At 45.7% G+C, this 26998-nt stretch overlaps 1 protein-coding gene and 1 long non-coding RNA gene across 9 annotated transcripts; one reads left to right on the top strand and one right to left on the bottom strand.

Moving 5' to 3' along the window:
• The first annotated feature begins 535 nt into the window (after positions 1-535).
• MAP3K8 (mitogen-activated protein kinase kinase kinase 8) lies at positions 536-26998 on the top strand. Of its 7 annotated transcripts, none has more exons than XM_053225458.1 (9): positions 536-1235; positions 5232-5323; positions 7065-7423; positions 14527-14694; positions 17236-17497; positions 19168-19274; positions 23854-24006; positions 24642-24888; positions 25848-26998. In XM_053225458.1, the coding sequence occupies exons 3-9, from the start codon at positions 7088-7090 to the stop codon at positions 25976-25978; spliced, it is 1404 nt and encodes a 467-aa protein (XP_053081433.1). In that variant the 5' UTR covers positions 536-1235; positions 5232-5323; positions 7065-7087; the 3' UTR covers positions 25979-26998. The 7 variants fall into 7 exon arrangements, with proteins under 7 accessions (XP_053081433.1, XP_026929527.1, XP_026929526.1 ...); XM_027073725.2 differs by lacking the exon at positions 536-1235 and adding an exon at positions 1827-2320; XM_015074826.3 differs by lacking the exon at positions 536-1235 and adding an exon at positions 2493-2596.
• On the bottom strand, positions 10895-20857 carry LOC106977347 (uncharacterized). 2 transcript variants are annotated; one of them, XR_008299985.1, is made up of 5 exons: positions 20353-20857; positions 14749-17393; positions 14289-14386; positions 12087-12308; positions 10895-11618 (listed from the first exon to the last, which is right to left on the bottom strand). It is a non-coding gene; the product is annotated as an uncharacterized LOC106977347 (long non-coding RNA). The 2 variants fall into 2 exon arrangements; XR_003425288.2 differs by having other exon boundaries at positions 17217-17393; positions 20353-20711.

Raw genomic sequence — 26998 nt, 5'->3', positions numbered from 1 at the left:
TCTGGAGCAGCCATTTCACGGGCTCCTTAAAATGCAGCTGTATTTGGGAGTCTTCTTTGTAGGAAGTACAAGGCTAATACTTAGTTCCCAGAAGATGAGGTGTGGTTTTAATGAGCTCATTCAAAGGGGTGGAGGCGGGAGTGGTTCCATGTTTCTATTTTTAAAATGCTTATAAACATCATCCCTTGCTGCTCAAAGACAACAGATGAGGGAGAGACATCTTTCACGTTCCCACTGGAGATAACAATCGCGTCAACCGTTCCCAGAGAAAAAGCTAGAGAGCAGTTTCTACTTCGGTTTCTGCACACGTTGTCTCTCCCGAGTCACAGCAGCGAAGTCGGTCCCTCCCTCCAAGAGCAGAAAAGCCCGGTCGTCCAGAAGGGCTTCTCCTTCCGGCGCTGGGGACCCCTTCACTGCCCGGGACCACCTGGACAGTTCCAGAGGTTCGCATACATCCCGCATCATTCATGTCACAGCACTGCAGTGGCTAAAATAATGCGGGGGGGGGGGGGGGGGAGATTAGTGACGAGTCAATCAGTCCTGCCTGTTTTATTTGCTAGCTGGGCTCATTTTTACTGATGGGCTCAGCTACTTGTCAATCACTTTATCAGCCTCGTCCCTGCCTGACCGGAAGCACAAAGAGATTATAGGAGTCAAGGCCCTACAACGAAGGCCGTGCTTCCCACCTAAGCAGGCCTAGGTCCATCAGCAATTTTCACACGACTTCTTTGCATCGGAACAGCAACTCACTTTCCACAGAAGAAACATGGAAAACTCTAGAGCGGGTCCGATGCAGTTTTGAAACCGCGGGGATAGAATGAGTGTGGGGACTGGAGAGGACAGGGCGTGGACTCAAAGTCGTGGGGCGTTTGAATCTGGGCTACGCCCGGGACCCCCAACGTCCAGGTCTGTAAGACCTAGAGAATTCCTACCTTACATTCCCTCTCTTTCTCTGGGCTGTCTTGCAGAACATCTAGCTGATAGTAGGTGCTTGATACTAGGGAAGTATTGAGGGACGAGAAGGTGGTGAGTTGCAACTCAGGTACTGTGAAAGGCCGGCAAAGTGGATTTCGTGGACAGAGGCGCTATTTTCCCTGGAACTCGCTTCCCGCTTCCCCTGGAGGAAACGCTTTCCCCTCGAGAAGGAAGAATGCTACAAACAAACTTTGATCTTTCCAAGCTGTGCAGAAAACCCCAGACTTGCAGCCGGGGTTAGGAGGTGGAGAGGAGTACAGGTATATTTCCTAATGGGACGGTGCCACCAAATGCCCAGTTCCAAGACTGCCGAGAACAAGACCAGGTTTTGCTGGCGGGGTACACTGCCCCTCTCCGGGTGCTCCTTCGCCAGGTTCTCGCCCACCTGGCGCCAACCTCTCCCAAACTTTAAACGGGAGGCCTTGCGTGCGAACTACTACGGATCACGGCACTCATTGTACGTGGACGTGAACCGAAACCTGGCCGGGTATGCCGCGCTCCCCGCAATCGGGTGCACGGACCCGGTTCTGAGAGAAAGAAATCCAGAAGCCCACCTCGGCTCAGTCCTCCCGGAACGTGGGAATGGGCGCAGGGAAGGGGTGGGGCCGCTCGCCCTCCCCGCAGCGGCCTGGGATTCCGGGGTAGCGCGGACGGCTGGAGCACGCTAGGAAATATGATCTTCTTTCCGGGACTAGGAAGGGGTGCAGTGACACGGCCGCGGGGCATCTTACGCCACCAGGTGGTCGGGTCCCCAGCCCGAGGGAAAATCCCTAGGTGTCCCAGGCCACCATCGGGAGCCCGGCTACAGTCCGGGGTGGGGGGATGGGGGTGAAGGTAGCGCTCCCCAGGTGGCGTGGCGAGTCCCAGCTCCAGTAATCCGCCAGCGCCCCTCCCCTCGCGGCGCTCCGCTCCTCCCTAGTCCCGCCTTCCGCTCCGCCCGGGCGCCCCGAGGACAAACGGGGCGGGGGGGGGACGGAATTTCCCAGAGCGGGGGCTCCGGCTTCCCCGCAACGCGGCAGTCTCTTTCTGTTTACGGAGTGAAAGGGGAAATGGAAAAGGCGGGGAGGCGGCGGCTGGCGTCCGCTGCACCGCCCCTCCGCCGGCTCAGACGCCGTGAGTCAGGGGCCGACGAGGGCGGCCAGGACGTGCGGCCTGAGCTGGCGGCCCCGCGCTCACTGGTACGCTCGGGTCCGGACGACGCGCCACGCTCTGGGGCCGATCGCCCTGGCTCCGGCGTCTGCTGCCGCCGGATCTCGCTGCCCCTGCGCGCCCGACTCCGGTGGGCCGGCCACCAGCGGCGCACCGAGCCGTCGTGGGGCCGAGGCTGCAGCGCTCCGTCCGCCAGGTAACCCTGCATTCGGGGGCTTCCGGAGGGGGGGGGTCTTTGTGGTCGCAGCCCTCCTAGTGGTGCGCCCCCCCCACCTCCGACTGAGGGGCAAACTGCGGGGCTCTGGGAGGTGGGGGCGTGGCCGCCGTCCGCGCTGCTGCGCTTCCGCGGTTCGCGCGCGTCCCGGCTGCAGCCGGCACAGCTGGAAAGCACCTTGCGCAAGGGTCTCACGGGGTGCAGACTCCGACTCCTCCCCCTTCCTCCTCCTTCCCGGATCCCTAGCGCGCGAGCAGGGTAGATCCGAGCAGTGAGCGGGGACGCAGAGACCCGCTGTCACCGCGCCTCGCTGCGTACGCCGCCCGGCCTGCCGCACTCTCCCCGCCGACCCCGGCGAGTGCGCTTCGGAGGCTGGAGACCCGGCAGCCACCCGCCCAAATCGTGGGGGCTTTTATCATTTACAAGTCCTGGTAGGCTTCCCGGGCTTTGGAGAATAGGAGGAGGGGAGACGGGGTTGGCGGTTGGCGGAGCAGAGAACTTTTTGAATAGCTGAAACTTAATTTCGTGCTTATGTAACTCGGACGCTCTTCTGCGATTAAAGGGTCGTTGTAGCAGAACGTGAATGCTGGGCTTTTGGTCTAAGAGAGAGTGTTAAGGAAAAAGTTATTTCACGGATGTTTCCCGCTGGTCATGCGATATCAGGGCTCCGAAATTCTTCTGTGTCTGGGCGGAGAACGACACTTAGAAAGAACGGCGTGCATAGGATTGTCCCACAAGTTGACAAGGAAGGCCAGGAGGTGTCTTTAAGAGAAACGTGTATTTCACTTTCGGGAAGAGATTTTGGCACAGAATTAAGAAGTGCTCCTCATAAAAACAGGGAAAGAAACACTACTACAGTTGCATTAGGCGTCTGTAGCCCGAGTCTCACGTATTTGCCAAGTGGAATATAATCTGATCCCAACTCTGATGGATTGAGGTTTGTATGCCTTACTTCCGGCAGATGGCCCTTTAGGACTTTTTCTTTCTTATAAGGCAAACTGGATAGTTGAGGTATCTAGAGGTTTGGAAGCAGATTGGCTGTGCTCGTCTACAGCTAGAATGTGTAATTCTGGGGCTTTTGGAGAAGATAGATATAATAAGAGGTGGGCCCCGAGGGGCAATGTACCGAAAACTGGCAGAAAAATCTTTCGAGTGGGAGGTAACACAAGGTGTAATTATCCTTTGTTAGGCGGAGGCATATGCCGACAACCTTGGCCATTTTTCTTTTTTTTTTTTTAACGTTTATTTATTTTTGAGACAGAGAGAGACAGAGCATGAACGGGGGAGGGGCAGAGAGAGAGGGAGACACAGAATCTGAAACAGGCTCCAGGCTCTGAGCTGTCAGCATAGAGCCCGATGCGGGGCTCGAACTCACGGACCGTGAGATCATGACCTGAGCCGAAGTCGGACGCTTAACCGACCGAGCCACCCAGGCGCCCCCTTGGCCATTTTTCATTCACACTTGCTAGGGATTTCTCAACTTTTGTTTACATAAATAGAAGTAGCCAAGAGGGTAACGTTAATGCTTAGGATAGGATTTCCTCTTGCTGATTTCTGAAATAATTCAAAGCAAATAATTTGGGCTGTATCTGCCCATTTCTCCATATCTAAGATTGTTGTGTTTGTCCACTCCGTTGACAAGTGGGGGCGTCATGAGGATTTTTATAGTAACCTCTGTGGGGGAGAGTCTTTATTGGTGAAATAGAATAGCTTCACAAGCCATGCTTTTTCTACATGGGTAGTCATCTGTAGAACTCCGAAATCATTAAGCGTGTTGTCTGCTTAATTAAGGCCTGAAAGTGCTGAGGCTTTAGCAGGGGCCTTTAGCAGGCTGCCGGGTCCTGGGGTTGCTGGGGCGCACTGATTTGCGTGGCAGGAGGCTGTGTTGCTAAGGAATTAGGCCTGGCTTCAGTGTCCTGCACTCCTCCGCCTCCCCTGCCCTCCCTCTCTCCTTCCCCCTCTCTCCCTCTCCTCTGCTCCTCCTCTCTTCCTTCCCCCTCCCTCATCAGGAAACTTAGGAGTGTGTGCACTCAAACCTCGTAGGCTTCGGGTATGAATGCTTGAGACTTTCTGCACAGTGTAAAAATCAAAACCTGTCTTTCCTCTCTGGATCATCTGACTTGTAAACTGCGTGGACTTTTTTTTCTCTTTCTTGCCTGAGTCACGTTGCTACTAGGAACTTTATTTTCTCTCCAGTCAGCCGTTTGCTAAGTCCAGGAGCCTTGGAACGTTTCAAGCCAGCGGGGGTCCTCAGTCAGGCTGGTTTTGCTTTAACTTCCTTTTCTCAGTAAATTCTACGGGCAGAAACTGCAACCGAATGGCCCAAGGAAATTCAAGGCGAATGTTCCTCCATTAACCTAAGAAATTCCTTTCATAACTCAAGACTCCAAGAGCCTGCATCACAGTCTCTCTCAAAGACACAGGGAGGTCTCTGAGAGGAGCTCTCTAGATATAACTGTGGTGGTAACAGCTATCAAAGCATTTCAGAGGTTTCTACCTTTTTTTTTTTTCATTTTGTCTCTTATTCTAGATACAGCCTTTAGAACCTAACCGTGGGGGCGCCTGGGTGGCTCAGTCGGTTGAGCGCCCGACTTTGACCGCTCGGGTCATGATCTCGCGATCCATGGGTTCGAGCCCCGCGTCGGGCTCTGTGCTGACAGCTCAGAGCCTGGAGCCTGCTTCGGATTCTGTGTCTCCCTCTCTTCTCTTCACCTCCCCCACTTGCACTTTGTCTCTCCGTCTCAAGCTCTCTCTCTCTCAAAAATAAATAAGCATTAAAAAAAAAAAAAGTGAAGAAGCCCCGGGGATTGGTAGCCACATCCCATTTGCAGATAAGAAAGGCCTAAGCGTAACTGCAAAGCCAGGAGTCTGACTCAGTACTTCTTTTATGCAGGGACCAGCAACCACAGATGACAGAGCTTATTAACCATGCAGCAGATACCTTGCACACCTGAACTTCTTTAAACCTCACAACCGCCCTATGAGGTAGGTGCTGTTATGCTTCCATTTTGCAGATAGGGGAAGTAGAGGTGCAGAGTGGTTCAGGTGCTTGCCCAAGGTCGGGAGGCAGTGAAGGAGGCGCTGGGAGCCCATCCCCAGCAGTCTGAGCCAAGTGGAGCATCAGACTGCAGGGTGTGGGATTGCTCTCTGCCGACACAACTTGCGCAGCAGAAAATGGTCACGGAGTAAGTGACTAGCGACACCAGATTGCCTGGTTCTTTTCTCAAATGAAATTCACTCCGAGGCCAGCGGTGGGTTCCTATGTTGCAGGTGGGTCCCCGAGGTAGAACATTTCCTGGAGCTTTGTACTTGAGCTCCAGTTAGGTGGAGGCCCGTGGCTTTAGCGTGGAGTGTTGGAGGTGTTAAACGGTTGTACTTTTAAGAACCAGAAACATGGGGGCGCCTGGGTGGCTGAGTCAGTTGTGTCTGACTCTTGATTTGGGCCCAGGTCATGGTCTCGTGATCTCATAGTTCATGGGTTTGAGCCCAGCATCTAGCTCTGCGCTGACAGTCAGGAGCCTGCTTGGGATTCTCTCTTACTCCTTCTCTCGCTGCACCTCCCCTACTTATGCTCTCTTTCTCTCTTTCTCAAAATTAATAAACCTAAAAAAATATTAAAAAAGAAAAGAACCAGAAACATCTTTCAGAGAGGCTGTGCCTTCAGGAGCACAATAGTTCAGGGAGACATTCATGCCTCTGAATTCTCTTAGATGTCTTAAGTAAATCTTTTTTATCTTTAATCCTCTGGCTAGAACGGAGTTGTTCTAAAATCCTGAGGAACAGCCTCTTTTTTTTTTTTTTTTTAACCTTTGCTTTACCTTCTTTTTCTCATTTATGGATCCTGAGGTGTAGCCCCCGATTTGCATATAAGAACTGAAATACAATATTAGCAGGTATGTAGTTAACTGGCCTTACCCGTGTCTTGCTTAGGACTGATTCGGCTTTGCAGGCCTCTCCATAACACCACAACTTCTAGAGGGTGATCAATCTAAGTATTAGATTAACTTTCTTGGGCCATTGAGATACATGTTTTGTGCTGTTAAGGAATTCTGGTCTCAAGAGGAGACGGCTGATTTCACAGGCTAAAAGAAATCTTCCCCTCTCTCACACTCCTGGCTGGTAGGATTTGAAGCTTGTGGTCCCCAGTCTACAGGAGCTGTTTAACTCATTTGCATCAGAATTATTCCTGAAACTTGACCTATCACCATCAGCTTACTCACATTAGAATCCATTTTACATGTTTTTGGCTCCAAGGCCTGAATTGTATTTGCCAAGTGAGCTCCTGAATTTGATAAAATTGTTCTTTTCCTTTAAAGTCACCCAAGGCTGGGAAGCCACAGAGATCTGTGCGGGGAGGGTTGGTCTCTTGGGGGAACGGTGGGGTTGGAAGCTGTCAAGGGCCAGGAGCCTTGGTATTTCGTGAAGGTTTGTTTTCAGTGGCTGTAGCTGATGCCACCAGTTCAGTGAGTGAGTGAGTGAGTGAGTGAGTGAGTAAGGAGTAAGCTCTCTGGATTCAGGTTTCCCCTCTGTAAAGTGAACAGCTGGACTAAAGGTTATCTAAGGTCCCTTTCTTCACTGTCAACTTGAATTTACACTGTTGACACAGAGCCCTCCTTTCACCAACAGGCGCATGGAAGCCTGTTCCCAATCCTTTTATGTCAGTTTCCCATTGATCTTAATCGCAAATACAAACACCGTCACTAAGCGTTCGTGTTTTCTTTTGCAGACTCTCTAAAAAGCGCAACAGTGATGGAGTACATGAGCACTGGAAGTGACGATAAAGAAGAGATCGATTTATTAATTAAACACTTGAACGTGTCCGATGTCATAGACATTATGGAAAATCTTTACACGAGTGAAGAGCCAGCGGTTTATGAGCCCAGTCTGATGACCATGTGTCAAGACAGTAATCAAAATGAGGAGCGTACAGAATCTCTGCTGCTCAGTGGCCAGGAGGTGCCTTGGTTGTCCTCCGTCAGATATGGCACCGTGGAGGATTTGCTTGCCTTTGCAAACCATATATCCAACACGGCAAAGCGTTTTTATGGACACCGACCACAGGAATCTGGAATTTTATTAAATATGGTATGTTTTTTCCCGATCATTGAGTGCTATGGGTTCAGCTTTGCTACGGCAGCTTCACTTAATGCAGAGGGGCATGTGAACCAGGCTTAGACTGGCTGCCAGGTATGACTTTTAAAAATGTGGTGTCCGTGAGAATCACCTCTGTGTTAAAGATGCAGGAAAGGTCTTCATTAGGAGTTCCACTTAAAGAACCTTTTCCATCTGTCCGTTGTACAAACAGGCCATTAAGAAGAATGTATTTTAACCTAACAATTCATTAATAAGTTCATTCGTTAGTTAGGCAGAAGAAAAAGCCTTAATGAGAATCCTTCATCTGAGAGGGGGATGCAGACTTTAATTAATATTTTTGAAAGCTGAATTTTTTGCTCATCTCTTATCACATCTTGGGAATGTCCCGATGTTAATACTGGCTAACTTGAGTTCTTGCAGAAATGTAGTTTGTAGGCCATAAATAGCTATCCACAGATTCACTCTCTTTAATTGGCAAAGTATGAATGACAAATGAAATACCTCCTTAGTCATACCAGGTATGCAAATAATCCAAAATGTTGTGACAGTACTTTGTCACAGAAGTTGATCAGATGATGTGTTTGGGTGGGTCTGGGATTCTGGCAGTCTTAGTGGGTCAGAGGTGAATGTAGGTGCTGGGTAAAAGTCACTGAATTTTTTAAAAAGAACAATTGGCAAAGGAGGAGGTAATAACGTGCAAAATGTGTACATTGATGAAAGTAACTCCTTTTCCTTTGGTGCATCTGTGTGGCAAAATGGATAATGTCGGGGGAAGGTCAGTGTTGAATGATTAGAGTCTGGACAAAGTACTTAATTATTTCGTTGTTGGGTTTTGCTTGCTTTCTTTTTTTTTTTTTTTTGTTTGTTTCGTGTGCTGCATTCAATTAAAAAACAACACAGTAATTTAGGTCAGCTTTGTAGTATACTGTTTTGTTAGAAACCAGTCGTGTTCAGCTCTAGCTCAGTTTGGAGCAAGGTTACGTTTTGCATCCTTGCGTGACTTGCTTTGGTTCCAAGTTGTATGTAACAGTTGACGAAGTACTTTACCTTGATAATATTAGTTCTTCTTCTACATGGAGGTAATCCTCAGCTAGGAGCACTACGTGTTTTCTTAACTAAAATATAGGTGGAGAGTTCTGGTTAAAAAGTACCTATAATGAGAAATAATTGTATGTTTTTTTAATCTATGCATATGTTAAGATGGGTATTTTAAAGGAACACACGCAGAATACACAAAATTCTTTTGCTTATAAATATGTAGAGACTTAGGAACATTTCCTCCGGTCCATCAGATTGATGAGAGATGGGCCATAGAAGTTCATTGGGGGTGTACAGAAAGGAATTCAGGAAAATTATAAAGAATACAAAGAAATAGCTTCTGGAAGGGTTTGAGTGGGGGTGGGGGGGGAGCCAATGCAGAAAAGGGGAGAAACAAAGACATTAAAAGGAAGTAGCAATTTTATCAGCAAAGGCTGAGAGTAGTATGTTGCCAGTCCCTGCCATGGGGCCCGTGCTCTATAAATGAACGGATGCTTATTCAGGAGAAAATTTAAGAATAGGACAGATGATAAAAGCAGGGACCTTTAAGACTTTAGAAAGCTTTTCAATTTAAAAATGATCAAGAACATAAAGCAAGGAGATTTAAAACTGGAGTAGAATAACAGAAGAACCTTAAAATCCACAGGAATGTAGACCAGGCCTCCCTGGACAAATCAGCCCGGTGGTCGGTGGCTCTCGGGGCTGTGGTTGACTTTTCTGTCACTAAGCTTCAGAATCGGATACCTCCCGTGACTGCTAGTAACCTATGCCAGGCCTGTGCTTTATAAATAATGGCTTAGGAATCGTGATTTGCAGTGCTTGGTCTTTGGCAGTCGGAGACAAGATGAGGAAGGAGGCACAGCTGGCTTGTGACTCCCGTTCATCCTCATGTGGTGCTCCCCTGGGAACCATCCCCTGGGTAAGACCTTTGTCTTCCTGTGGCCCTCCTCCTAATACCCTTATCAAAGCTTTTCCACTCGGGGCTTCATTTGCTGCTGTCTCTTTGCTTTAAAAAACGATAGCTAATTATCTAACAGCCGGATAGGTTCCGAAGTCAAATTGATCTATGAAGTGCATCTACACATGGACCAAATGCTTTCCTTTCCAGTGTTCATCCATTCATTCGCTAGACGTAGGTCAAATATCTGCAGCGTATCAGGTACTTTTCCAGGTGCTATAGATCCAGTATGGAAGAATCTGTGCTCTCGGGTAGCTTACTGTCTGGTGAATGTGGGAGAAAAGTAAACAGGCAATTACAATGAACGCAGTGTGCTACTTCCCAGTACAACTACACCTTGATTGCAGTGGGGCTGCTCAGACGGGACGCCTTGACTTTACATAGCCGTGAGGGTGGGGAGGGGGAAGAGACAATGCCAGACAGGCTTCTACAAGGAATTGGTGCCTGAGCTCTCGAGTTGGAGTCCTCCAGATAAAAGGGGATGGAGAGAGGAGGAGAGTGTTCGAGGTGTAGGGAATGGCACATACGAAAGCCCAGAGGCATGGAGACGTCGTGTGTTTCTGGCAACCAACAACAATAAAGTCCGTGGAGTTAATGAGACTGGGCGGAGGACCAGGAATTGCAAAAATATCCCCCAGCCTAGGCATCTAATTGGCCTGCACGCCTATGCAAGTGCGTGCTATTTTTCTAAAAATAATATTCATAAAGATTCCACCCACGTCCAGCAGGACCTGGAGAAGAAGCTTTTGTAGACTAACCTGGGCATTGCTTTGTATGACAGTGCTGTGAGTTGTTTACACTCCAGACCAATTCATAACCGGAGTGGGGGATGAATAACCGAAAATGGGTTGCCAACACCAGACTCATTGGTGATTGTATGGGCGCTGCAGGGCCCCAGAGGGCTCGCTCATGGCTTCTCAGGCCTGAAAAAAACCTTAAAGATACTTGAGTCAAGCCCTTTGTCTGATGCTGGAATCACCCCGGTCTATCCAATAATTGTTGGAACATTTTGGTCTGTGCCTGAAAATGTCCCGTGACGAAGAGTTGATCGCATGCTGGGGCATTAAGTTTCATACTTAGCCCATTCCGACTGTAGGAAAGTCCTTCCTTCTAGAGAACTAAAATCTGTCTCTGAGTCCCCTTAGCCCTAGTCCTACTTTTCAGCCATAAAAAGGTGTATATGTTGGGTAGTGTGAGGGTGCAGGCCCATGAATGAAAGTGCCTGGGTGTGTATTTCAGCTCTGGCTTTAGCTCTGTGATATGGGGCTAGTCATTACACCCCTCGATGGCTCAGTTGACTCATCTGTAAAATGGGCAGCATCGTAACACTTACTCTGTGGGGGTGTCGTGTGGGACAAATAATGAAGGCACGTGAGCTGTTTATGTATTGTGAGTGTTGAAAGGATGCCAGCTGTTGTCATGGCCGTTGTTGTCCACAGCTGTTACTCTCCTTCCTTAGGACAGTCTTTCCTATATTTTATTTATTTATTTTTTTAACGTTTATTTATTTTTGAGAGAGAGAGTGACGGAACATGAGCCGGGGAGGGGCAGAGAGGGGGAGGAAGACACAGAATCCGAAGCAGACTCGAGGCTCCGTGGCGCAGAGCCTGACATGGGGCTCGAACTCACGAACTGTGAGATCACGACCTGAGCCAAAGTCGGTTGCTTAACCGACTGAATCACCCAGGTGACCCAGTCTTTCCAGTATTTTGAAACTTTAATGTTCCCCACATCTTCTCTCCTCTGTCCCAAACACTTCTCATTGTGTCTGCTACTTGTCACTCACTGGATCATTAACTGTCGTTGTCACCTGGGCAGCACCTTCTGAACTCAAGCCTGGGTCAGTGCCTGTCTTACAGCCCAGAACTTGAATGTGGCAGTCCCTTTGTTGTGTGATCAGCAGAGTGGAAAAGAGCCAGCTTTGCCTGTGTTCCCCATAATATGCCTCTTCTAAGTTGTATTCGTTTTGTAGCAGCCATAAACACAGGCTCCCTACGGAGTTTATTCTTCTTAAAATACCTAAGAGTTTTTCTCAAGTCCTGCTGCTGGGCCCAGTATTGTTGAACGTCACTGATCTGGAGGAGATCCAAAGCGTGCTTATATGTCTGCGCTTAATGGTGGCTTTGGTAAGCTGAAGAACTGGCAAAAGATGAGCAGCGTGGACTTCCAGAAGATTATCTTGCAGGGACCCTAAAAGAAGAAGAAGGAAAAAAAAAAAAACACATTGCAAACCCAAATAAGGGAAGGTCTAGGGCCAGGGGAAGAACCAGGGACTTTGCAGAACTACAGACTAGTTGGTGCTTGCGTATCACACTGTGTGTTTCGGGGTTTATCATCAAAGGAGAACCGGCCCTCGGAGGAGGGTCCCCAGAACATGCAAGATTGCAAAATCGGGCCGGAGGAACTCGCGGTATTCCCTCTAAAGAGGTGAAGGCTAAGTGCTCAGTGACTTGTGAGTGCAGACTTTTAATAACTGGCTTTGGATCATGGCTTAGCTTTAATTCCAGTCTTCTAGAAGATCAGAGGCACGCAAGAGCTGTGGCTTTGGGGTCAGACAGACCTGAGTTCAAATCCTGACTCTGCCATTGCCTAGTGAGTTACTTAACCTCTTGAAACAGGTTTCCTCATCTGTAAAATGGAGATAAAAATAGTACTTACCTCACAGGATCGTTGTGAGCCTTTGACGAGGCCGCAGGACAGTGCCTGGTTTGTAATTAGCTCCCAACAGGGGCACCTGGGTGGCTCTGTCGGTTGAGCATTCAACTTCAGCTCAGGTCATGATCTCGTGGTCCGTGAGTTCGAGCCCCCTGTCAGGCTCTGTGCTGATAGCTCGGCACCTGGAGCCTGCTTTGGATTCCGTGTCTCTCTCTCTCTCTCTCTCTCTCTCAAAAATAAACTTAAAAAAATTTTTTTTTAGTTAATCACCCAACATACGGCTGCTGTTACTCTCCTTTATCCCTTGGATCAGGTTGGGTTATAACAAAGTTGGACAGAAGTAAAACTTCTACGAAGGCGAATGATACCCTGAAGTGGATAACTGGAGTCTAGGTGACGTGGGATATGTAAATATTTAATAACAAGAAAGAAGCAATAAGCATGTACAGTGGAGTGCCGTGGGTATGGTTCTGTCTAAATGTGGAAAGGGACTAAATTTATCACGTTCTTAGCGTGCTGTAAAAAGAGGCCTCCAGTCACTGGAGGTGAGACACTTCTCGAAAGGAGGTCATATTTCAAACGAGGCAAGTCTATGGGCTGTCGTAAGTATTCGTATTTGATTTCCTGCTGGGGCTCCGTGCAGGAGCTGGCTCCGGGGAGTGCTCAGGAAATATTTCATTTTAAATTTAGTGACTTCACACTTCTTAGTATTGGAGCTGTCCTCTGCTTCGCTGCCTGACTAATAGCACACGCATCTGTTGGGGGGAGGGGGGCTGCAGCTAAGATAGGCGGTAATGGAGACGCAATGAATAACCCTGGGATTATTAGAACTATTCCCGCAGCAGTGACCTTACAACAGGCCCACGCATCTGCACATGAATCAGGTGTTCATTCTTTTCCCATGTGGTCCACGTTCCCCTTTGGCCTCTTCTGCACTTGAAATAACTTAATGTCAGGACAGTTTCATAGTTCCTGAATTCCTAAACTGAAGTCCTAATACTGCTAATTGCAGTGAGGAAAAATTTGTATTTTTGAGACCATTTATCCCTTGAAAGAATATTTTAAACCTGTTTTAGGCATGTGCTCCAGGTCATAATTCCCGTGGACTATCTTATTACTTTGTTTTCATTATAATTATAATTATAATTATTTCCCCTTGTAATTTTTTGCTCTCTTACAATTGAGATATTCTTGATGTAAAGCAAAATACAGAGACCTTAATTGTCCATTTTGTTGAGTTTTGACAAAAGCACATACCCTTGCAGTCCACACTGCTACCAGGATGCAATTCTTTTATTTATTTTTTTAAGTTTATTTATTTTGAGAAAGAGAGTGCAAGTTAGGGAGGGGCAGAGAGAGAGAGAAAATCCCAAGCAAGCTCTACACTGTCAGCTTAGAGCCTGACACGGGGCTCTAACCCATGAACTGAGATCACGACCAGAGCTGAAATCAAGAGTTGGACCATTAACCAGCTGAGCCACCCAGGTGCCCCGGGATTCATCTCTTTTTTTTTAAGATAATCGTTTTTTTAATTTTTTCTAACGTTTATTTATTTTTGAGACAGAGAGAGACAGAGCATGAACGGGGGAGGGTCAGAGAGAGGGAGACACAGAATCTGAAACAGGCTCCAGGCTCTGAGCTGTCAGCACAGAGCCTGACGCGGGGCTCGAACTCACGGAACGTGAGATCATGACCTGAGCCGAAGTCGGCCGTTTAACCGACTGAGCCACCCAGGCGCCCCTGGATTCATCTCTTTTAATATTTGAATCGATTGGTTTTGAAACCTCCCAGTGTGTTTGCCTGCTCGGGAGCTCTTGGAGGTTAAGGGTCTCATAGCTGCCTCCTCACCACCGAACACAGTGGCCAGCACACAATCTGCGCTCAGTAAATTATTCAGTGGGCGAGTAGATGAGGGATAATTCTGCCCTTACTTTATTTACGCAGCACTGTCAACTCATAGCCCTGGCATACCACATTATTTTCCAGAATCCTCCACGATCACCAGTTGATTTCCACGCTCTCTCTGTATGCGTCATGTGTGAGTAATAGCTATGCAGACTAACAGGTTAGCACATTTTAATTGGAAGCAAGTCAACTTGCAGTCACAGCTTATATTTATGCAATCTTTATTTTCAGCCTTTTGGTCGCTGTAGTCATGCTCCCTTCGATAAATAATTTTTAAAGTTTTGTTTGACAATGAATTACTCACCAGTAGGTGGAAATACGATCAGGTCCGACCAGGGATGTGTTTCTGTTACATGCTTTCTCTGTCTTGCTGCAGCTCTAAATATAGTCTCTGTACACTGTTAGGATTACACAACAGTGACATTAATTTCAAACACAGCGTGGAGGAATGCAATCTAAAGTAACCAGTCTGAAGGGTGTGTCTTAGAAAAGGAGTTTGCTGAAGTTCTCACCCTCCCACCTTTTTTTGTTGTTGTAGGTAATCACTCCCCAAAATGGACGCTATCAAATAGACTCTGATGTTCTCCTCATCCCTTGGAAGCTGACTTACAGGAATATTGGCTCTGATTTCATACCTCGGGGAGCGTTTGGAAAAGTATACTTAGCACAAGATATAAAGACTAAGAAAAGAATGGCCTGTAAATTGGTATGTACTTTATAACCAGACATCCTGTAAAATGGAGATAAAAATAGTACTTACTATTGGTATGTTCCTATGTTCGGTATTGTGGGTCTTACTCGTTTGCATTACTCAGAAGTTGTTACCATTTGACTGGATCTCATGTAAGGGTGCCCTGTCCAAAGGCACCTTTTCTCTTTTTCTCTTTCTTCGTCTTTCTCTTTCTCTTTTTCATCCTCTTTTCCTTTTGCTGTCTCCTTTTTTTTTTTCCCCCTTTTGGATTTGCTTGCTGCCTGTGGCTGTTCAGCCCCTAACTCTGCTTAAGTGCATAGTTGGTTTTACTCTAGTTTGCCTTGATAAAAAAGAAAATGCCGCTGGCTTCTGTACCCGGCTTGGATATCATCATCCCTCTTGTGGTAGGGTAGAGTGGAGGGGAGCTATCCTGCAGGAGCAAATCTGTGTGCTGCTCCTTTAATCCCACCCACTGGGGAAGGGGCCAGGTAGGGAAGCAGAAGCTGGGCAAGCTGCCAGGCTTCTCAAGACTGTAGATTAAAGGGCTGAATTTAGGGGCCCCTGGGTGGCCCTGTCAGTTAAGTGTCTGACTTGGGCTCAGGTCGTGATCTCATAGTTTATCAGTTTGAGCCCTGCATTGGGCTCTGTGCTGACAGCTCAGAGCCTGGAGCCTGCTTCAGATTCTGTGTCTCCCTCTCATTCTGTACCTCCCATTAATGCCCTGTCTCTCTTTCTCTCTCCCTCCCCCTACCTCCCTCCTTCTCTCTCTCTCTCTCAAAAATAAATAGTAACTTAAAAGAAAATAAAAAATAATAAAGGGATGAACTTAAATAGGCCAATTCTTGTAAAGATGCCATCACTTGTTATTAAACGGTCATTACTGAGGTACCCCTGCTTTGGACATGTACCTGCCTAAGCTGGGCACGTATACACACCCCATGACCCAGTAATTCTGCTCCTATAGGTACACACCCCATAGGCATGTACACGTGGTCACCAAAAGCTGTGTACTAGAATGTTCATCAGAACACTATTTGTAATAGTCCCAAACTGGAAAGTTTCTAGATGTTGCAGCATGGTCTCTTTATACAATGGGATGCTGTACAGTGAAGAGAACACATGATTTACACCTGTAGTAACGTGGATGAAACTCATAAAGACATATTAACCCAAAACAGCCAGACAGCAATCTGCTCTGTGAGATTCCACTTCTATAAAGGCCCAAAATAGGCTAAATAGATCCATGCTGCTGGGAGTCAGGATAGCGGGTGCCCTTGGGAGGCAGTGACTGGCGGAGGTCAGGAAGGGGTTCCTGGGGTGCCGGTAGAGTTTTGCTTCTTGATCCAGGTGGTGGTTACATGCTGAAAATTCGTTGAATTTGCTAGTTAACCAGTTTTGTGCTTTTTTGTATGTCTGTTTTACTTTCAAAGGTTTTTAGAAGTGCAATAAATTGAAGTCACTTTTGATTTGTTGACTATGGCCTTAGTCTATGTTATTGTAATTAAAAGCTCACCAATATACTGGCCTCATTTATTCCTTCATAGAGATTTGCTAGAGTATCTGTTATCAAAAGGAAAAACGGAGGTATTATCACAAGCCACTTGAAGGTTGCATTTAGAGGAGACATGTCTTAGTTGTCTTAAAAGAATCTGGGGACATTTTAGAAAGAGCTTAGAACCAAAGTGCCCTGTTGTACAGTTTTGTCAGAAAAGGCATGAAAAAATACCTTTGTTGTTCTCAGAGTACTGACATTCAATTTTTAAGCTGTATTTTTTTGTCTTAAGAACATACAGGGTGATTAACAACCCCTAGCAGATTCAAAAGAATGTAGATTGAAGAATGAGACCCCTTTGGCTGAGGCAGCTACTGTTAATGAGTTCTGTGTCTTTCCAAATGTCTGTGGACATGTGTATGTATAGCTTAAAAGTTTTTTACAAGTGGGAGCATAAAATACGTACTTTTGCATTTTGCTTTCTTTGTCTAACGCTAGATTTTGGAGACATTCCATTTCCATCTGCACTGAAAGATCTACTTTTTTCTTTATTAGTAACTTTGATTTTCCATAGAATAGATGGCCAGTGCTAGAGCATGAGCTGTGGATCCAAAGACGTCATATTATTTCGTGACAAGTTGAAATATTGATGCTAGAGCCTAAAAATCTAGGTGCCGTAGAAAGTGTATGTAAAATGGATGGGAAATTATCACCCTTTCGATTCAATCATGGATAATTCTTTGGTTGGATTGCTACATTTTAAATGAAAATAATACTTTATATTTTGTTATTTTCTTCTCGTGAATTGTACAAGTTTGTACACTTTGACCACCTTCACCTATTTCCCCAAGCCCCCAGGCCCCGGCCATCACCTAAAGTGGACATAATGTAAATGCAGGTTTGAAGTCAACATTATTTGAACTTGGCAGTATAATTTCATGCAGATCCTTGAGGGATCCTTGGGGGCATTTATTTGCCTTCTAGTTTGTAGGTTGACCTCTATTATAGATATTTTTTCACTGTCCTGGGTTGGTTAGCATCTTACTGGTATTTCTGCGTTCTAGATCCCAGTAGATCAATTTAAGCCATCCGATGTGGAAATCCAGGCTTGCTTCCGGCATGAGAACATTGCCGAGTTATATGGCGCAGTCCTATGGGGTGAAACCGTGCACCTCTTCATGGAAGCAGGCGAGGGAGGGTCTGTCCTAGAGAAACTGGAGAGCTGTGGACCAATGAGAGAATTTGAAATTATTTGGGTGACAAAGCATGTTCTCAAGGGACTTGATTTTCTGCACTCAAAGAAAGTGATTCATCATGATATTAAACGTGAGTAACCTTTGCATGTGAACCTTTTAGGCTCTTAGATAGGAGGCAAGTGGACTCCTCCTGTCTTTAATCCAAAGATCCTCAGTGGAGGGGAGGACAGCTGCCCTGGAGCACTTTTCACTGTCCCCCCCTGCGCTCCTGAAACATGTTTTAGAACCCAATAGGGTCACTAAAGCGTTCAAAGTCATAAGGAAGGAGGATTATCCAGTTGTGGAAGATTAGAGCCACACATCTGTTGAGTCCTGACTATGCCCTTGTTAATAAGGCTTTCAAAAATAGTAATTTACTTTAAACACACACAGAGTCCAGTCGTTTTTGGGAAACAAATGGCTTTTTAATTTTGAACACCATTTTGCCAATAATTTGTTAAACAGGCCTTCGCTGACTGCTTTCTAGGGGTAAGAGATGGTGGGAAATACAACACAGAGACCCACTGTAAACCCTTAATATTTAATGCTAAATTGCACTAGTGAAACTATTACTTGAACAAAAAATGGGTATTTTACTTTTTCATTTTAGGAAAGTGGCATGATAATCATATGCTTATATCTTAGAATTTGAAAGCCAAGCTCGTAAGCATTATATTTTTCCAGCTTTATTGAGATCTAATTAACATATAACATTGTGTAAGTTTAAGGTATGTGATGTAATGATTTGATGTATGTGTATGTTGCAAAATGATTAACACAAGGAGATTAGTTAATACATCCATCACCTCACAGAGTTATAATTTGTGTGTGTGTGTGTGTGTGTGTGTGGTGAGAACTTTTAAAATTGACTTGGGGTGCCTGGGTGGCTCAACTGGTTAAGCATCCAGCTTTGACTCAGGTCATGATCTTGCATTTGTGGGTTTGAGGTCTGCATCGGACTCTGTGCTGACAGTTCTGAGCCTGGAATCTGTTTCAGATTCTGTGTCTCCCTTTCTCTCTGCCCCTCCCCTACTTGCACTCTCTCTCTCTTTCTCAAAAAATAAAACTAAAAAAAAATTTTTTAATCGACTCAGCAACATTTAAATATATAATACAGTATTATTAACTATAGTCACCCACGGTGTATATTTTACCCCCAAAACTGGTTCATTTTACCACTGCAATTTTGTGCACTTTGACCACCTTCACCCATTTCCCTGAACCCCCAGCCCCTGGCCATCACGATCTATTGTCTATTTCTATGAGTTTAGTTGTTTGAGATTGCACATACTAGTGGGATTCATACAGCTTTCATCTTTCTCTGTCTGACTTATTTCAGTCATTTCACTTGATCTTCAAGGTTCTTCCATGTTGTTGTGAAAGGCAGGAAGGATTTCATTCTTTTTTATGGCCGAGTAACGTTCTATTATATTGCATATACACACATATCATATTTTCTTTATCCACTCATCCATCATGTACCCTTAAATCGTTTCCATGACTTGGCCATTGTATCTTGAGCATTATTAGTGTGTGCAACCATTTACGCCCACATCGACTGCGTTCTTGGCATATCTAAAGTGATTTTCACTTAAATTCTCACCCAGATTTATCCTGCTCTTTTGAGTATAATATGATCATCCTGGTAGGGAGCTCATTTTAGTCTATTCTGATTTGGGACTCACTGTTTTGGATGACGTTTTTATTTTATTTATGGGTATATAGACAATTTGATACTAAAAAATTGTCTTCTTTTTATAGCTAGCAACATTGTTTTCATGTCCACAAAAGCCGTTTTGGTGGATTTTGGCCTAAGTGTTCAAATGACTGAAGATATCTATTTTCCTAAGGACCTCCGTGGAACAGAGGTAATTCTATTCTCCCAGGGATGGTCGATGTCTTTTTAAGAGTAAAAATAAAAAATGTTCTAGCGTTCTTGCAGAAAGGACTGAAAAGGGGGTGAAAAACCATTGCATCAAATAGGATTATCACTGGAGCATATTTAGTGAGCACTTGCTCTGTGCCAAGTACTAATTTTAGCATTTTAAATGAATTATATTATTTAATCCTCGTAACAAATTACCTCGTTATTGGTAAATATTGTTCTCGTAGGCAAACACTATTAGGATTCCCATTTTACAATAAGGGAATATGCTTGAAGGGGTTAAAATAAAGGGCCCAAAGTTACTCAGCAAGTGACAGATCGGTACTTAAACCAATTTTTTTCAGAGCCTAAATATCGTCACTTTTTACGATAACATATATATATAGTCTCAGTGTAACTTGTAATACCGTCTTGGTTCAAGCATAGCCATAACTGACGTAGTTACTAATAGTATATATTGAGGATCAACCACATTTTAGGCTTACCTTTCATTCTAGAGAACCTGTAATGAATCTCAAATTTATTATAGCACAAATAAATTGTATTTGAAGATCCAAACTAGCTATAATTAAGTCAGTGGTGAAGCAAAAGCAAAACCAAACCACAGCCATTTCTGGATGTAAATGAGATGCATGCATGAGCTTTCAGCTAACGTATTTAATTTAACGTACGCATGATTAGGCTGAACAGTTGATTCATATAACAAGCGTCTGTTGAGCATAGCTATGTGTCAGGCTGTTGTAGGTATCAGGGATGGACCACTGGACAAGGCCAGCAGGGACCATGCCTTTGGTGGTATTTCAGCAGCCCCCACTCTTTGGTGAAGGGACCTGTTTTAAAGTTACCCGAATTCTTCAAAAAGCAACAGTTTAGTTCATAGTAGACTATGATGGGCGTGGGGTTGGATGCAAATGGTAAGGTAAATGGGTATGGAAGCCTCCTCTCTGGTTCGTGTCCACCTCGGTAGGGTGCTTAACTATTAGAACCTCCCAGCCCCAGGTTCTCTCCCTGCTGAAAATGTCCCCAGCAAATGGAGAGAGGGCCCTTGGCTGCACCTTTACCTTAAGATCACCGGGTCAGTCTTGGTGTTCAATCAGATGACAACCGTTAGTCCAGCTGGTAGGTGCAGTGCACTGAACCCAACTGCGGTATAAAAACAAGCAGGCAGACTTCATCTTAAACCAAGATTGTGGGAGCTTTTTCGTAACTCTCTCAAAGCAAAGACTTCTCCTGGGCAGCAGCAGAAATTGCTGATAGTACTGAAGTTATTCCGGAAAATACTTGAGAAAGGATCCTTGATACGTTGTCTGTGAGCAGAGTAATATTTAGAAGAGAAAACTGTAAACTTCTTTAAAAGAATGTTTCAGTCCCCAGATCTTAAGAACACTTCACCAGAGCACAAAATCTAATTAAGACTTAATGCTTACGACATGTTTTTTTTGGGAAATGTTTCAGCATATTTTGGCATTACTCAGAAGTTCAGATACGTGACATTCTACCCTTTTTCCTGGAGTCGGTTTGAGAAACAAACTATTTATGGTATTATAGATAGAAAATACCTTTCTCTTCCCGGCGGTGTGATCAAATTGAACATTTTGCAATGGCTGGAGGAAGATATGTCTTCTCTGGGATTCTCTAGCAGACAGAGTGTGTGTGCTTGGATGTGAGATAATGGCATAGCGTTTGCTCTTAAATAGTATTTGGATTGAGTTATTTTCAGCAAATGTAAATTGCTTTTTACAGAGTGCTCAACTGACTTTAATGTCCAGAGTTATCAACTTTCTTCAAATCAGCCTGCATTTACTATCTGTGTATGGTACTCACAAGTCAAAATTTGATGAGTAAGGTGGTAAAGTCCCCATTAAAAGCTTTTAGCAAGACTCTTCATCTTTGAAGAGTCAATAAGATGTCATTTGCCAAAGTCAACTGAGCAGAGTTACTTTCCATTAGAACTTGATCACTTGTCGGGGGGCGGGGTGCCTGGGTGCCTCAGTTGATTAAACATCTGACTCCAGCTCAGGTGATGATCTCATGGTTTGTGGGTTCGAGCCCCACATTGGGCTCTGTGCTGACAGCTCAGAGCCTGGAGCCTGTGCTTTGGATTCTGTGTCTCCCTCTCTCTCTGCCCCTCCCCCACTCATGCTCTGTCTGTCTGTCTCTCAAAAATAAACATTAAAAAATTAAAAAAAAAAACAAACAAAAAAAAGGAACTTGATTACTTGGCTACTGCATAGCCAGAGATGATTTCTGATCCCTGCTGTGTAACTCACAAGTGCAAACACTGGTCACCTGTCTTTGATCTCTCTCCCAGCATTCAGATTCAGAACACGGCTAATCTGGCATATGTTCAATCTATTGTTTTTTAATTACACGGCAGAGAGAAAGAATAAATAATGAATGCAAATAGGTAATTGGAACAACTTTTATAGCATGGTTCTTTTTTAAAAGTTCTTATTTCCTTCTGAGTCTGTGTTTGGTCTTACTTGATAGAGGTTAACACATTAATCATCACACGCGCGCGCACACACACACACTTTGCACAGTCTCTTTCTGTTTCTGATACACGTGTTGAGAGGTGAAGCCTTGACCCCCAACCGACAGGTTCCCTTGCTCTAGTGCCCCAGGCCTGAGGGGGTGCAGGTCTCCGAGAGCCTTCCATGGTTCCCACTGGGCCTGTTTCATGCTTGCCGTCGGCCAGCCTGAAGAGTTCTCGAACGCCATGCCCTGCCGCTCTCGCTCTCCTAGAGCTTGAGGAAGCAGGACCTCTGAGCCACGGAACTCTGGGGGACCTGCCCGGCGCGGGCAGCAGTCAGGTCGCCAGGTGGGTGGGACGCTGCATCCCCAAATCCACCACTGACAGCCTCCAGAGCTGACGTCGCCCACGCCGACGGGCCATACGTGGCCTGATCTTTGCCTAGGAGAGCAAGCCAGCAGGGAGGAGACGAGCATCCTCCATCGACAGCTAAGCCTTCCCGCTGCATCTGTCGTTTCGCTTTGTGATCATATTTAGTAAGAAAGTCTGTTGGGATGCAAAGGCGGTGCCTTTACTTTAGGAAATGCTTGAGAACAGGGAGCTCAGTGTAGCCTGTTTGGTGAGACAGACAGACAGAATGAGCAAGGGAGGCCAGGAAGTGTGTTGTAGGATACTGTTCAAGATGGTTAGGATGGGGAAACTGGGAAATTTCCCCAGTTTTTGTAAGCCAGTTGTTTTACTTATTGACTCTGAAACATATTCCAGGAACACTTACCCCTTTCTCCATATTCAAATGATGGACAGCATGAAAATTTCTTAATGCTAAATATGGGTATTTACTCTATATTTATGTCTGTACCAGCCATAAATATGGATCATTGGCTACGAGTGTTTGCTCTCTTTCTTTCTTTTTTAAGTTTAGAAGCAAACGCTTCTTAGAGAAACTATTTCTGAAACTAGCCCTGCTTTTCCAGCATGAAACCAAATAGAACTTACAGAGTGATACAATGTCACACCTTTAATATTTAGTCACCGGCTACATCGTAGGTAGAAATAAGTAGTTCACGTAGGGGCACCTGGGTGGCTCAGTCGGTTAAATGTCCAACTTTGACTTAGGTCATGATCTCACGGTTTGTGGGTTTGAGCCCCGCGTCGGGCTCTGTGCTGACAGCTCAGAGCCTGGAACCTGTTTCGGATTCTGTGTGTCAATCTCTCTCTCTCTCTCTCTCTGCCCCTCTCCTGCTTGTGCTCTCTCTCTCTCTCTCTCTCTCTTAAAAATAAATAAACATTAAAAAGAGAAGAAGAAAAAGTAGTTCTTATCAATGACAGGACCACTTTTACAACATTACCTGCTATTTTAAGTTTTTCTCTCCCGTGTGATGGGTGTTAATACCCTAGGTATTTCTGCTACCTTTTATTACTGCAGATCATTAGAGGGTCGGCAGCTTAATGACAAACATGAAGTGAAAAAGTGGATTTTTTAGTATCCATTTAAATATGCAAGGAATTGGTGTTTTAACAGAAAAATTAAACCAAGGTGGGTGCCTTCCAGAACCTTGGCGAGTGGGTGTCCCAGGTGGGTCCTTGGCTGCCGCGTGTTCAGTATGTTCAAAAGCGGTGCTTTTCTTTCTTTTTTTTTTTTTTTCAACATTTATTTATTTTTGGGACAGAGAGAGACAGAGCATGAACGGGGGAGGGGCAGAGAGAGAGGGAGACACAGAATCGGAAACAGGCTCCAGGCTCTGAGCCATCAGCCCAGAGCCCGACGCGGGGCTCGAACTCACAGACCGCAAGATCGTGACCTGGCTGAAGTCGGACGCTTAACCGACTGCGCCACCCAGGCGCCCCAAAAGCGGTGCTTTTCATTAGGCTGCAGAGACGTCTCGGGCCCAAGTTGCTGGCTCCCTGAGGGAGTCTGTGTCACTCTCCCTAGCGTCAGGGAACACAGCAGTGACACAGTCTTCTGAAGGACTGAAGCGTGCAATAAATACGGTAAAGCTGGAGGAGCCAGCTTCCAGAACTGGCTGAGGGAAATGGACCCCCAGACAAACGGAGGGAGTCAGACTGATGTTTTCTGCTTCTTTTTTAGATTTATATGAGCCCAGAGGTGATCCTATGCAGAGGCCATTCAACCAAAGCAGACATCTACAGCCTGGGGGCCACACTCATCCACATGCAGACAGGCACCCCGCCCTGGGTGAAGCGCTACCCTCGCTCTGCCTATCCCTCCTACCTGTACATAGTAAGTAGAGGGTCAACCAGGGCTGGGGGCGCGGGGGAGTTCTGCCCGCTCGGGAGAGCCGCCGTCCCTCCTGTAGCCCACCCGAGGGGAAGATGTGAACCGGTGACCCACGAGACGGAACTGGAAAGTTCTTCCCGTGTGGAGCAGAATCCCTTTCCTGCAGAGAATGCATTGCTGGGAATTTACTAAAATCTGCACCGGGCGTCAGTTGCATGCTATTCTGTTATACGTGTCATCCTACAGTGCCACTTAGCGCCGTCCGAGTAGCATACATCTCCGAGCCAAAGAGGCTGTGTCTGTTCTTTGTCCACTTTCAGAAAAGACATGTTAGATTATAGATCCCCAAGCCAGCCTGGCACATAGCGAACCCTGCAACTTCCATTTTACCATCGAGAGAGAGCAGATACGTCCCCGTTACGGCACGGTGACCCTTGAACATCGTTAACCCACAGAATTCGTTCAGTTCGGGGGCTCTTAAGACATTCCGGGCAAACGTGGTTAAGACAGGACTGTAATGGTGCGGGGCGTGCGGTGGGAGGCAAAATGACTTTCCAGGTCCTGGTGACTGGAACGCTTTTCCTGTTGAGGGTGTATTTTCGTACCACTGGTGCTTAAGAGAGCTTGTTTGCTGCTAGATCCACAAGCAGGCGCCTCCGCTGGAAGATATTGCAGATGATTGCAGTCCCAGCATGAGAGAGTTGATAGAGGCCGCCTTGGAGAGGAACCCCAATCACCGCCCGAGGGCAGCAGACCTGTTAAAACATGACGCCCTGAACCCCCCCAGAGAGGATCAGCCGCGCTGTCAGAGTCTGGACTCCGCCCTCCTTGAGCGGAAGAGGCTGCTGAGCAGGAAAGAGTTGGAACTTCCAGAGAACATTGCTGGTATGGACACCCTCCTGTGCCCGACGCCCCCCTGCTTCCCTTCTTTTTCTGTCTGCATCAGACTTCTGATGGAGTGCACGAAAGCACTCGGAAACAAAAAACTGGAGTGACTTCTCGAGTGCCATAGAGTTGTTTGAGAAATTTAAGCAAGAAGTTTAGCAAAAGCATTTAAAAAAACAAAAATTGGCTAATCGACCAGCAAATCAGGGCATGGTTCAGTGCAAATGCAGGTAGCCGCAGTCCTTGAGAACTGCCTCTGACTTGCTTTTTTGCAATAGGGAGTATCATGTGCCTTTAAAAACGGATGGAGCAGGGCAGTTTTGCTGTTGGTTCTGAACAGACTTTTATTTAATTCGGTTACGGTAAAGCCACATCAGTCCTTGGTTGGAAACATCAAGATGAAATACTGAGTCTGAAGTCAACTTGCATTTTTGTCTTCCTCTGCCTAAAACCTTTTTGCCAGCTATGAATCTTTCCCACTTAGGAAAGTCAGTACGCATTCCAGGAACACTGAACATGCACGGAGAGTGTTTCTATTTTTATTATTAAGATCTGTGGCATTCTTAATCCATTTAGGTCCAAACCCAGATGTCAAGCCTGGAATGTTTATTTGCATTTCATTGTCTTCTTGTCTGACTTTACTGTATTTAAAGAGAACCATCTGGGGCATTGGAAAATACGCCAGAATTTCTAGCTAATTTCTTGTCATCGGTGACTCTTTTTCGAACCTTTTTGTCTGTGTCATATTACCAAAACTAGCCCATAATGTTCAACTCTAAGTCTATCGTTTTTTTAATAAAACCATAGCTCGAACAGTTTTTTCATGAAGACCAAAGTTTCCTTCTACCGCCTCCCCCACCCCTGCACTCCTCCCCTCCCCAGCTGGAAGGAACAGGTATTTACTATTGAACATGTCACCTGATCATTTATTTAATTTTTTTCAATGTTTTCCTTTTCAGATTCTTCATGCACAGGAAGCACTGAGGAATCAGAGATGCTAAAGAGACAGCGTTCCCTCTACATAGACCTTGGGGCCCTGGCTGGCTATTTCAACTTTGTACGGGGTCCGCCAACACTAGAATATGGCTGACTGATGTTATCATTTTCTCTAAATAATCAAGACTCAGCATTGGTCTCCTGGAAGCTGGTCCTGCTGAGTCTACACTGGGGCTCTGGATAACGAACTGTGCCATTTGTTAGCTGGCCGTGTGGGCTCCCGTGACTCACGAATGTGACTCCACATGGCTCCCATGGGTTTGATGTGTGAAGCCACCCTGGTAGCTGCCAGGTCTAAAGGTTCTCATTTCTCAGATGGTATGACTCAAAGGGAGCTGAGGGTTCATGGCAGGATCGTTTCTAGTGACTGATTCCATTCACTGTGCACTTTGCTCACCATTTACAAGATACCAACCACAAGGATAATGTGTTAGCCTGAAATTACCATTCTTGGTTCTGATTTAAGTACGGGAACTTCATTTAACTCAGAATAGTTGGCTTGTATATATGGGTGTATATTATAACTCCTCGAGCCTTTGTGGGTAGATTCTAGTATAAATTAAAGTCGTCATATTTTGGGTGAATAGAACAACTTGAATCTTCTAGCAATAAGCTGAACTGGTGTCTCAAAAATGGCTCCTTATTCAGGAGCCATCTGACAGAAGCCACTAGTGACAGGTTCTGTTATGTTCCTATGGAAACATTTTGTACTGTATATGCTATGCTTAAAACATTTAAAACATGGTGTTTTGAATGTGGATAAAACTGTGTTAAACCACATAATTTCTGTACATCCCAAAGGATGAGAACGTGACCTTTAAGGAAAATGAACTTTTCAAAATTCTTAAAGATGCTACTTTTGTAACTCTCCTGAACACTTCCTCGTAAGCATTTGTATATTAAAATAGCATACTGTGTATGTTTTATAGCAAATGCCTTCATGAATCTTTCTTACACGTACACATATTTTTAACATTGTAATTACGTCAGTATTCCTACCTAAAGTACGTTTTTACATCAGGCAAATGAAACCGGCACTTTTATCCAGCGTGATTGGTCAAATCAACTGAATAAACTCAGTATTTTGCCTTAATTCTTGTGGAGAGTGCGATTC

Source organism: Acinonyx jubatus, chromosome B4, assembly GCF_027475565.1.
Source record: "Acinonyx jubatus isolate Ajub_Pintada_27869175 chromosome B4, VMU_Ajub_asm_v1.0, whole genome shotgun sequence".
Lineage (NCBI taxonomy): Eukaryota > Metazoa > Chordata > Mammalia > Carnivora > Felidae > Acinonyx > Acinonyx jubatus.
The sequence above is the reverse complement of the archived record's forward strand: the minus strand, read 5'-3'. Positions and strand labels throughout refer to the sequence as shown.

Bases quoted from the DNA above. Each gene is read 5' to 3' on its own strand.
- MAP3K8 (XM_053225458.1), top strand. From the start codon at position 7,088: ATGGAGTACATGAGCACTGGAAGTGACGATAAAGAAGAGATCGATTTA. The intron at 17,498-19,167 runs GTGAGTAACCTT...TTCTTTTTATAG, and splicing joins GATTCATCATGATATTAAAC to CTAGCAACATTGTTTTCATG. The intron at 24,007-24,641 runs GTAAGTAGAGGG...GTTTGCTGCTAG, and splicing joins ATCCCTCCTACCTGTACATA to ATCCACAAGCAGGCGCCTCC.